General features: G+C 42.0%; 1 protein-coding gene across 2 annotated transcripts in view; it reads left to right on the top strand.

The window, feature by feature from the left end:
- Window positions 1-200: 200 nt before the first annotated feature.
- LOC142501621 (ovostatin-like) overlaps window positions 201-12,992 on the top strand; it is a 56,461-nt gene continuing 43,669 nt past the window's right edge. For both annotated transcript variants that reach the window (XM_075611744.1, XM_075611745.1), the window contains exons 1-7: window positions 201-358; window positions 5,040-5,223; window positions 6,907-7,063; window positions 9,310-9,362; window positions 10,400-10,420; window positions 10,709-10,877; window positions 11,716-11,800. In XM_075611744.1, coding sequence (XP_075467859.1) covers window positions 291-358; window positions 5,040-5,223; window positions 6,907-7,063; window positions 9,310-9,362; window positions 10,400-10,420; window positions 10,709-10,877; window positions 11,716-11,800 — 737 coding nt within the window. In that variant the 5' untranslated portion in view covers window positions 201-290. The remainder of the gene's footprint in view (window positions 359-5,039; window positions 5,224-6,906; window positions 7,064-9,309; window positions 9,363-10,399; window positions 10,421-10,708; window positions 10,878-11,715; window positions 11,801-12,992) is intronic.

Genomic DNA, 12,992 nt, shown 5'->3' on the forward strand with positions numbered 1-12,992 from the left:
ATCTGCTGTTTTTTGCACCATTAATACTTTAATACATCATTTTAATCTGACCCTTTTTAAATCGAAGTGTTTGTTAAAAACCTTCAGACCATCAGGACTTGTCTGCACCATACTCTTGCCAAATATCACCCACTGTTACTCATTTGTACAGTAATTAAATGACAGACAATAGGAGCATGAGGAAATGGGAGTTCCCTCTCTCTGTGTCAGGTGCATATAATCAGGGAGCAGGAGCAGGTAGGTGCAGAAGGAAGAGGAGCAAAGTGTCTACTGTCTCATACGCTGCCAGAATGTTCCCGAGGAGACTTCTCCTGAGTGTTTCCCTTCTGTGTGTTATAGCTGGAGGGAGATCAGACCCGTAAGTGATACATTCATGTACAGCAACTCGATCCTGTACTGTACCATTTACATCCACAGATAAGTCACTGCACAATAGTCCTGCCTGCAGCATCAATACTCTGCCATTTATATAGACTGATCTGTCACTGCACATCAATCCTACCTGCAGCATCAATACTCTACAATGTACAGTATATACACATCTCTCACTGCACATCTTTTCTGCATGCAACATCAACACACTACCATTCTAATTCCGTTGCTAGTGAAGGAGTCTAGTAAATGTTGGTACTGTATTTAAAGGAAAAATGTACAAGAGATGAACTATTAGCCTGCAGCAGTAAGGCTTCCAGCCTTCCTATTATCTCCTGTGTACGTAGGTAACGACCCAGTAACATTGATAATGATTTACTGATTTAGGTATTGTGGGTTACTGCACTAACGTACAATGTGTAGAGCAGAGTTAGAGGCCACATATGTTGTTACTAAGGGTGGCACTTGCACTGGTTTAGTTTTGGATTTGGTTTTGCAAAAACAATGTATTTGGTTTCAGATTTTTATAAAATTATGGCAAAAACTCTATGTACAGAAGAGATGTGGGCTTCTGCTTAATTAAAACATGTTTAACCTTTAATTTGGATATGTTCAATGTTTCGGTCCCAACATGAATCTTCCTCAAAATGGGGAGCAGTGATAAGATCCAGATGACAATTAGGGGCCCTGATTTAGAATTAGGTTGTCACCCACACCTTCACATCCTCCTAGGAGTTGTTCTCCTATGAGCCATTCTGTGGCAGGTGAATGTCCTTACCCCTATACCCTACTGTGGAATTTCTTCCTCCTATATAACACCCATACTATAAGGAATGCATGGTACGGGTCTTGTATAAGGGGGCAGTCATTATATAGAGTGATGGGTCTAGGACAAGAGTTCAGAAAAGAAACCTCCAATGGCGTAGAACATTTAAAAGCAATATATTAAACAAGTGTTTAAAAAATATTGCAGTCACTAATTAAGCTTAAATTGTAAGCGTTTTAGGGGCTCTCCGAAAGATTTGGGGTGCTGGGGCTTTCCCTCCAAGTCTCAGGTGTTTGCTTCAGTGCTGTGGATGGACGAGTAAATAAGCCAGAATCAATAAAAGGAAGTGAACCACACCAAATAATTACAGAAAAAATGAATATCAGCAAAGAAAAACAATAGTGATAGTAGTAGCAAAGATGGCAACGGTGAATACATAAGCTCTTCATGTGATGGATATATGAATTATGGCAGGTTTCCACAAATCTGTTAATAAATATTATAAAGCCCAGTGTGTGATACATAATAAACATATCATTGATGTGGAGGTTTAGTAAACAACCAAAACCGTGGAGTGTCACATGATTAGACAATAAAAATACTAAGAAATTGGTGTTTGAAAGACACATCCCTAGATACAATATAGTTAAAACGTATGGCAGTGAGATGAAATGAGGAGAAACAAGGATATTAAAAATGATTATATAAATGTTTTTTCTGCTCTTGCCTGCCTATCCCAGTGTTACCCCCTCCCCTTTTCACTAGCCCCTGCTCTTTTCTGTATGTTCTCCACTCCTGTGGAGTGTTCATCAGAGCAGAGACCTTAAGCTGAGATAAGTATGGCTCATAATTCTTTTATTGTTGCACATATCATTTCATTATGCCACTTCTGCACTTTGTCTCGGAGCCCTGACTGTTATACCTGTCCTTATGTCACACATGTTTCATTGTTTAGATATTGAGTAAATTACATTTTCCTATTCTGATATTGAATTTGATCTTTTTGAGGGCAGGTTCCCACCTTCTAGTGTTTATAAACCAATACAAGATATAACTATTATTCATATTAATCACATTATTTATGTTGTTGTTATCTGTCGCAGCCTAATGTTGTATTTTGTTTTTAAGCTTCATCCCGCCTCACATCTCCACCCAGTTTTCCTGTTCTGCAGCATTAGAGTTGGCAGGGTGGGGAACTCTCCACTCCTTGTGATCAGATCATCATATGAAAGTTACTTGATACAATGTGTTAGAAAGTGCAGAAGGGGGGAGGGGTGGATATCGCTATCCTCTTCCCCAGCCCCACACTTAGTTTCACTCTCCCTCCCCCCCTCTCCCTCCCCCCTCTCCCTCCCCCCTCTCCCTCCCCCCTCTCCCTCCCCCCTCTCCCTCCCCCCTCTCCCTCCCCCCTCTCCCTCCCCCCTCTCCCTCCCCCCTCCCCCCTCTCCCCCCTCTCCCCCCTCTCCCTCCCCCCTCTCCCTCCCCCCCTCTCCCTCCCCCCCTCTCCCTCCCCCCTCTCCCTCCCCCCTCTCCCCCCCCCTCTCCCTCCCCCCTCTCCCCCCCCCTCTCCCTCCCCCCTCTCCCCCCTTACATCTCTTTCCCCCTTCTTTCTTTATCTATCCTTTCTTACCTGCTCTAAGTAGTTAAGAGGAGTCTCTCTCACTACTAGCCCGATGCGGCAGTGGATATACAGAGTTGAGTGCAAATAGCCGCACGGCTATTCACAGTTGAGTGCAAATAGCCGCACTCACTAGAAAACAATCAGAAAGTCTTATAGCTCAGTGGTTATGCTGCAGGCCATTAGCATAGTGGACCAGGGTTCGATTCCTGGCAGGGATGTTTATTTTTTCCATTTTTTTTCTACTGAGTGCGAATAGCCATGCGGCTATGAACACTGTAATGTCAGTAGGTGTTTCGCACGGCTATTCGCAACCAGTAGAAAAAAAAATGGAAAAAATAAACATCCCTGCCAGGAATCGAACCCTGGTCCACTATGCTAATGGCCTGCAGCATAACCACTGAGCTATAAGACTTTCTGAGTGTTTCTAGTGAATAAAGGCATAGAAACCTTTTCATAACAGCTCGGCTATTCGCACTCAGCTAAGTTCTACTGAGTGCGAATAGCCGTGCGGCTATTTGCACTCAACTCTGAATATCCACTGCCGCCCGATGCAGTCTATTTGTTAGGCTCTAAAATAAATGTCATCTTTTTGGTTATGCGCATCCTGTATCGGGTGTAAAAGACCTTTGAAATGTATGTTGAACTAATGTTGTACTCCTCCCGGAAAACCAATAAAAACTAAGTGCAGAAGGGGACAAGTGAACCCAATTCCCTTGTTCACTCTCCAGTTTTGAATAATCGCCTCCTGTGAGTCGAAGTACTTTCCCTGCTCATAGACATTCAATGGGATAGCTATCCGTAGAATGTATACAGATGTAGCAAGTTTTTTTGCTAGTTTTTGGCCTGATATGTTGTGATATTCTGCACCATCATATCCTATAGGCACTCTGTGATGTTCTGCACCATTGTATCCTATATACTCTCTGTGATATTCTGAGTTATAACTGGATATGATGTGTTATCTAGAGCAGGGGTGCGCGAATTGGGGTACAAGATTTTCCGGGGGCGAACACAGCGGTTGCAGAGGTCCAGAACTATTCGCCAAGGCATTTAGAGTAAATGCCGGAGGATTGTGGGAGGCCTCTGCAACTTTCCTTCCCTTGTCTTTGCCAACTCGTCGCCATGGAAACGCAGCATCAAATGACGCTGCAGGGTCTCGTGATGTCACATTGTCATCCCGCAGCGACATTTGATACCGAAGACAAGGTAAGGAGGGGGGCGCGAGCAGGGGGGGGGGGGGGAGAGCAGGCAGGGGGCGCAGACTGAAAAGTTTGCACAACCCTGATCTAGAGGAACAATGAGTTGTTTGCATCTGTATTATCCACACAATATAGAGTCATGTTTCATTCACCTTAGACATGTCCTGTCCCTATACCCAGATGCCTTGAGGGCACACTGTATGTGTTCCCAACTGTTGTGTATAATATGCAGGGCTCAACAAATCCAATCACCCAAGGATTTCAGCAGCTGGTGTGGCAGGGGGCGGCAGCAGAAGAGGAGAATTGAAGAGCGGAGCGGCACTAGAGGAAGACAGCTGGCGGTGGGAGAAGAGGTCCACCATGTCAGCAGAGCAGGCAGCAGAGGCTTTACGCGGCGGGCAGTGGAAGCAGCAGGAGAACAGCACTGACACCATGTGAGAGACAAGAGAACAGCCGGGGAGGACCGCGCCCCAGCTGTCTGACCTGGAAGTCTTAACTGACTTCCGGTGTCTGCTGCTGCTACAGCGCAGCTCCTACCCGTCTCTCACATGGAGTCAATGCTTTTCCCATCCTGTTGCTGCTGCCGCCGCCACCCACCGTATAAAGCCTCTGATGCCTGTTCTGCTGACGTGGTGGTCCCCTTCTCCCACCAAGACTAAAGTTACTGTGTAAAGCTTTTTTTTTTTTTTTTTTTTTAGAAAAATCATAAGAATGGTTAGACACTGCAAAAATCTATATTTCCCTAGAATAGAAAATTATCTGATATTTTCCCTGTTGTGCATTCAGGGCAAAAAAAAAAAAAATTCAATGAAAGTTTGTTGGGAAGTTAATATTAAGTGAAGATGTAACTGAAAGTTCTGTCTGCTGATGTGGTGATATGAAGTGGGATAATGGGATAAGAACAGGAAGTAAAAGTAGAGAGTTTTCTGACAGAAGATGCAGCAGGGTAAGCATGAGGTAAGGGCTCATTTTAGGATAACTCTGTATTTCTTCCATTTGTATCCGTCTTCAAATTGAATTTCCTTATCTGTGGAAGCAGGAAACCCTCTCAGTATGCACGCCCCTCTCCTCCTCTCTGCAGGCAGTATGTACTGACCATTCCTGCACTGCTGAAGAGTGGAGAGACAGAGAAGGCATGTGTGAACCTCCTGGGCCATAAAGACCGTCTTGACCTCAATGTCAGGCTGGAATACAATGGAGTCAACACCACCATCTTTTCTGAGAATGTCCCGGCTGAAAACTACTTCCAATGCAATAACTTCACAGTGAGTGTTTTACTGTCAAGGGACAGAAAGAGGATGTAGGAGGCAGTTATATTGACCATTAGACATTGAACTGAGCTGGATTACTTTTTTTAGGGTTTGAAATGTTGGGTTCGGTACAGAGCAGCTGAAACTCTAAACACCAAAGGCAAGAAACTCAACAATAATATCTTTTTTGATGAATTAATCATAAACATCAAAATGTTGTCCCAAAAAACACGTATTCAGCTAAGGTAGCAAAAAAGCAATTAACTATCCGGATGCTTAAAATACTCAAGATTCCAGCTAATAAAGGTGTAAAGTGTATGCCATACAAATAATGGACCATATTTATTATTAGAGAATTCATTTGAATTGGACCATTTGCTGCTTTACAACTTTGCACTGCTTAACAAATCTGGGCCTCTATGTCTAGTGAAACCATCGTACATGTTCACACTTCAGGAACTGTTCAGTATGGGTCAGTTATTGTCTCTAATTTCCACTATTCCGTATCATGAGAAGTTGTATACCATACAGTTATTGATGAATAGTCACTTGAATGAAAGTTAATGCATTGTTACTGTAAATGCACATGAGTTACTCTATTTATCAGAGGCTATTCCCTGTGTCTGTGTGTGTGTGTGTGTGTGTTAAGGTCAAAACGGCTGTCTGTGGGTGGGTTTACTGGCCATGCATCTTAACTCAGTCTATGCTCAAAGGCTGTGAAATGCAGCAAGCATACGCTTATAGGGGACCATGTTATATGGTTTTGAAGCAAAAGGTAGCACTGTGTGCTAATTTGCATGTCATTTCCCAGAACCCCTTGCTGCAGTGCAAGCACTGTGTGCTGGGTGATAATGGTGAAAGGCATGGTTGCAGACCTGTCTAAGACATGCAAATGAACATTCACAAATATTTCCATTTGAGATATATATATATATATTTGAGATATATATATATTTTATTATTTATACTCATTTATTCTGCACTAATATATCTATATATATCTATATATATCTATATATATATATATTTATATATATATATATATATATATATATATATATATAGATATATTAGTGCAGAATAAATGAGTTCTTCAGTATTAGGTGATACCTTTTTTATTGGACTAACAATTTATGTCATAGGACAAGCTTTCGAGTGTTCTCCTCTCTTCTTCAGGTCAGCAATACTGATTTACACAGGAATCAATGCTAAAACAGTGTAGCTACACTGTTTTAGCATTGATTCCTGTGTAAATCAGTATTGCTGACCTGAAGAAGAGAGGAGAACTCTCGAAAGCTTGTCCTATGACATAAATTGTTAGTCCAATAAAAAAGGTATCACCTAATACTGAGGAACTCATTTATTCTGCACTATCGCAACTGGACTAACACGGCTACTTTCTGATATATATATATATATATATATTACTGTATTAGTTTTATATATTATCAGAGAGGTGACTTACATATAACCATAAGCTATATGCACCTAAGCTCTGTAAATGTCACAGCCGAATTAATAATATTTGATTTACTTATGTGATGGAAGTTAAATATTTACATAACCACAAAATAAATGGCCCTGTCACCACGCCTGATATCTTTTGTCTTTACAAACAAGTTAATGGTGAATTCAATACTAAGCTCCCAGGAGAGAACTGGGAGCCTTAGCTGACCTGTGTGTGTACTTCCTCCCCAGGTTCCCACAGTGGAAAAGACTGTTCCCGTCTTTGTGACCCTTTCTGCAGTAGGTGGGAGCGTTGAACTCCTGGAGCGCAAGGCCGTAGTGATTGATACCATGGAAAATGTCTATCTAATCCAAATGGACAAACCCATTTACAAGGCCGGGCAGAAAGGTGAGAGGAGAGTGAGAGGAAGTGACTGGAACTAGAGAAACATAAGGGTGAGAGATGGTTGTATAGAGAATGATGGAAGAGGAGGGGAGGGGAATGTCTGAGAGAAACAGGTAAATACAAAGGCCCTGTATAAGAGATGTGTGCAGAGGTACATTTAATGGAGAATGATTAGGGTGAAATTATATCTTGGCTTTATTGCGCCTGTTCCTTTAACAAGGCAAAACATACAAAAACAAACACAACTAAAGGCCTACTCCACTTTGGAGAATAACTACAGTAAACCTTTTTTCTAGCCCTTTCTAACTGTGTGGGTAGCTAAGCTGGATATATCTCTATGGGGCCTATGCAGAGAGTAGCGCTATTTCGAAATTCGCCATTTTTTGGAGAAAATCGCGCAGAAAGCAGCAGAAAATGGCGAGTTCCGAAAAACGCGCCAATTTTTCTTTTCTATTTGTAAAACTCGCCTCGCGGCTGGCGAGAACCTCAATCTCGCCAGTTTTAAAAATATCCGTATGCAGAGAGGCGCGAACGGCATCTAGCGGCTGTTCGCGCCAATAAAATGGCGCGATTGTCTCCGTTTTGCCTCGCCAAAAAAAACTGCCGCTCGCGGCCATTGCAAAGGGAAAAAAAAAGGCGCGAATTTGTTTTAACACATTTCTGAAGCGCGCATCTCGCCAATTTAAACTCGCCACACGCATCCATGTTAAACATAGCAGAATTCGCACTTTTCTGCATATGGAGATTAAAACTCTCCAAAAAAGCTACTTTTTAATAAATTCGCCAATTTTAAAATTCGCTGCTCTCTGCATAGGCCCCTATGTCTCTTATCTGTTTCTGTTGTAGCTGTAGGGGAAGGCCTCTCTGTTCTCCTGGGTCACCATCTTTGTGTGCTATGGCACTCTCTGTGTCCAGGTATAGAGGTCTTGTCCCCATGTCTTGCTGTCAGCATACAGTCCTTCTGTGTGCATCGAGATCATGTTTTCCTCGGGTCAGCCCAGTTGTGAGCTAAGGAAGTTTTTGCAGTCCTCCTTCTCCTTATGTCAGCCCAAATGTGAGCTAAGGATTCTCTCCTGTTTCTCACATCAGGCTTTTCTAAAAGTCCTAATCAGCCAGGTGGAGCCTGGTTGATTGCCTGTGTGCAATTAACCAGCACTCTGCTGTTTGTAGAGGCAGTTTCTCTCAAACAGTGATAAATCCCTGTTACACCCTGATACACAAAACTTTACCCAGGACTTAACTCAGGGCTTACAACGTTGTGTAATCAAAATCAGTAAGGAACGCTAACCCCAATCCACAAAGCTAAATTTGTTCAAAAACAGCTGTTATCTCATTACCATAGGCTAATCTCTCACTCACTCACTCACTCACTCACTCACTCATTCAAACACACACACACACACACACACACACACACACACACACACACACACACACACACACACAACTTTGTGGATCTGGTCTGGAGAGGGATAAGTGTGAGTGAAGAAAAAAATTCAAATTATGTCCCTAATGAGACTAAATGGATTTGGTATTTAAGGAAAATTTTAAGGCACTGATTCTAAATTGGTTATTATTATAGGAATATTTTAATGAAATTTGCTATGCTATATTTCCTGGCTGGATGCCTTTTCAATGAACACCAAATTAGCTGAATTTGCAAAATAACTGCAGATTACCAGCGGATTATTCAGTTTAGAAATCTTGTGCATAATAACTTTATTCTTACATACAATACATGTATTACATCAAATTCAGGGGAGAGGTAAATGCACAGAATCTGCCTTGTAAAGTCAAACAGGAACATTAGGATTATGAGATTTAACAATGTCAATAAAGGAGATAGCTTGCCCGATACTGTAGCAATATTGTAAGTGCAATAGATGTAGGAGAATAAAGGGAGCGGGAATAGCTGTACAAGAAAAAGATTAGTTTAATCTTGGTTAATTAAAATGTAACATTGAAATCTGATATTTAATGTTAAATACATGGATATAAAGGAAAGCAAGACGTTCTAAATTTTACACACCCCATAAACGTATATCTATTGCCGCTTTTTACATTTTTACACATAAGCACTCTTCATATCTCTATCTTATGCACGTGGGACAAATGTGCTGCTGATTCCCTGACACATTTATTCTGAGATATAAAGATAGTAGTGAATCCCACTCTCGTAACCATGAAAAAACTAAGAAGGAGGCCATATGCCTCCTATGAACCATTAACATGCTGTTCTTCCTCTGCAGTGCAGTTCCGTTTGATCTCACTAAATTCACAGCTACGACCAGTAAAGGAAAAGGTGAGTTGTCCTAGACCCTTTCGGCCAGGGGACACAGGCAGTAATAAAGGGCTGCTTATTTTAAGGTGTAACAAATCGGAGGGTGTGTAATCGGGCGCTCTTCAACAGTTTAAGTGAATAATAATAAACGTGACTCAATATCTAAGGTGCCAGTGCACACAATAATCAATAGTGAATTGAAAGATTAAATAAAAAGTGAACAATTAATATAAAGATGATAATTACATAAATAGTGATTTTATATACAAAACACCACCAAAGTGTAAAAAGTGTAATAAACATATGAATTGAAAAGCAGCCATTTGCTCCATTCAGAGAGAGAAAAAGTCTCTGATATGCGCTGTTACTTTGGATAAAGTGTGAGTTGAATTTACCTACAGCCCCTCACACTTTATTTGACATATCATTGGTCGCACTATGTTAAAATTGAACAGTCACTGGGCATGCACAGAGATGCAGAACCGCAAATATCTCTGGCTGGGTTATTGAGGATATGGGCAGTGGCATATTTCCCGTTAGGCCCGGGCGTAGAGTGGAAAAATGTGGGGGCGGCAGCAATGTCCGCCCCCATATACATTTGCCGCGCTCTCTGGTCTATCAGGCCCGATGGGAAGGCAGTTACATGTAGCTGCCGCTCTCCATCTCCTTCTGAATTGCAGAATCAAATGATGCCGCGGACGTCACCAACATGACATCACACGGCGCCTTGTTGGCATGGCAATGTGGACTTGCGGCGTCACATTACCACGGCAATGCGATGCAGTGCGATGTCACGTTGGCGTCATTTGACGCTGCGATTCAGAAGAAAAAGGAGGGCAGCAGCAAGGAGGCAGCAGCTACATGTAAGTGCCTAGGGGCATCGGATTTTCAAAGCCGCCGCCGGATATGGGTATAGGAACATAGACCCTGGTACTGATTGGTCTGGATGACTGAGGACAGGAAAATTAAAACTAAGCCTCTGGGATTGGATGGGGAGAGGGCATATACTAAGTCTGACGGCTGTAAGTCTAATACTTTATATTGTGTTTGTTTTTCAGTACACTGTGGTCCATCTTAGGGTAAGAAAACCTGAAACCGAATAATATCTGAAACTCTTAACACTAAAGTAATCTATACTAAATGGCGGGGAGGGAGAGAAACCAAGTATCCCATTTATCTGTGTGTTATTCTGTCACCCTGTGGTGGGAAAGAAAACTTCTCTGCCAAGTCAGTACACATAGAACCACACACTATGTTATGGGGGTGATGTACATGAGGGGTCCCGGGTCTCTTCTGTCTCTGCGTCTCTATTTTACCTTGCACCAACTTTCAGAACCCTCTGTAACGGTCCTTCATATCTCATCTAGGACCCTTCTGGGAGTCGTGTGTCCCAGTGGTTGAATCAAGATGCGGATAGTGGCATAGCACAAATGGAATTCCAGCTGATTAATGATGCTGCTCTAGGTTCCTACTATATCACAGCGGAGAGAGCATCAGGTTTTTCTGTGACACAGTGGTTTTCAGTGGAGGAATACGGTAGGCCTAAATAACGTGTGTTATTGTGTGTTATGGGATGTGGTCTGTGAATATAGGTTTCAGATTCCTACCAATACCAGATACGCCACTAGATTAGCAGGAGAAAAGGTTCCCACATAAGGAAATTATATAGTCTTGGAATATACGTTATTGCTGTAATATCCACAGGCCCATGTTCAATAGAATGTGCTGGAGACGTGGTCATCTCTATCCAAATGAATGTGGTTAAAATCTACTTCTGTATGTGAAAGCTGCTTACACCATTTTGAATAAGACCCCAGGGGCATATTCTATATCCGGGATGTGACTGTTAGGGTCGTTTTTCGGCGCATAAAGAACGACCTCCTCAGTGTCTTAGTGCATTGACTGACATTGCAGGAGAGCTATCATAGTCTAGATTAAAGATCTGTGACACCTTTTACCTAAATTCACAAATATACTGATGTTGGAAACTTCCCGTGAAGGACAGGTGTCAAAGGGCCAAAAAGTTGCCAGTGGATATTTTGCCATCGAAACCCATATGATTCACCACATGTGTTGACTGTATTGGCCTTTGCCATACAAGAAAACTCTGTGTCAGCAAAATGTAACCAAACAATTTGCACTTCAAAGTGTTAATGGCAATTGTCTTTAAAAAATCATCCAAACTTTGGCAAAGCAAAATGGGACAGCTTTCAACTACCCTAGCTCAAATGTTGGCAGTTACAAAATATCTGTTAAAGATTGCCTGTAATCAGTCTTAAAATATAGTATATCTATTCTAAGACTGTGCAATTTACTAAGGAAGACCATGACTTTAGTACTGTATGTCACCATGTGAGCTTATTCTTTGTTTCAGTGTTGCCCAGATTCAGTGTGACTATGGATTCAACAAGAACTTTAAGTGTACTGGATGAGATTTTGACATTCAATGTATCTGCCATGTACGTAAGACGCGGGTAACATGTATTACCCTTCTACTGTCTTTTATTACACTCAATTGTAAATATATTTATCTTATAAAAGAGGGTAGATGTATATGTATGGTGAGGGTTATTTAGGAGGTTACCAAAAATAAGGTTGGATTTCAGGGAGCTGAAAATGTAAGGTTTCTGGTCCTTTTATACCATTTTGTGCTATATTATGTATCTTCTGTATTTGCTGTATGTACTTTGATCCTCCTAAATTTAGATTTTAGAGACTAAGAGCCAGATTCAATATATTTCTAAGAGTCCGCTTTTGCAGCTTTTCCATCACAAATTGTAAAATACAAGTCAAAGGGCCTCATTCTAGTAGCTTCGGTAACCAACTCATCAAGGATTTTGAGCAGCTACCGCAAACATTTGCTAGGTAGCTATTCAGAAAGCCTCGACAAGTTGGTTTAAATCGTGCGGGGAATGCATTTTCTCACGATTTCTGGCTCCTAGCCAAACACATTGTGTGACTGCGAGCGATAAGCTCAAACTCGCATTTCTTTATAAAAAGTAGCTATTCTAGTAGCCTTGATAAACTCATCGGAGCTCTAGAATTGCGATTTTATCAAAGATTTTTTGGCTGGCGAGAAGGGATAAGAAAGCAGGACTTAGGGGGAAAAATGTATTTTTCCTGCATCAGATTGATGTTGGGGGTCTCAGGAACTGATGCACATTAATACCAGCACAGGAGACCCCAGGCATCAATCCGATGCAATAAAAATACATTTACAGGCAGCTTCATTACCTTAGCGGCTAACCGCTAAAGCAATGAAGGGGTTAACTACCAGTGCCATGTTTATTGTGGGTAGCAGGGGTGGGTGAAGGTGGTATTTAGTCCATGGTGGGTGTTTAGGCCTTGCAGAGGGGTTGCGGGAGGAGTTAACCCCTTCATTAAGTTTATGTAAAGAAAGGAAAATATCGCAATTACAATAAGTATGATAATTAAAAGCATATATCACGTGTGTAGACGTCGTCGCTCTGACCCGCTCACCACCTCTGTCTCTGGTGACTCCGGCAGCAAAGGGAATCCTCCTCCACTGACAGGATCTCTGCCAGCATCGATCGCAAGCTCCAATATGTCACTTCCGGTCAGCAGTATGTCACTTCCGGTTTCGGTTTGCAGGTTCAGGGATGCGTCTGTGAGTGCTCTCGTCGGCAGGGA

This window comes from Ascaphus truei, chromosome 8 (genome assembly GCF_040206685.1).
Source record: "Ascaphus truei isolate aAscTru1 chromosome 8, aAscTru1.hap1, whole genome shotgun sequence".
NCBI classification, from domain to species: Eukaryota; Metazoa; Chordata; class Amphibia; order Anura; family Ascaphidae; genus Ascaphus; species Ascaphus truei.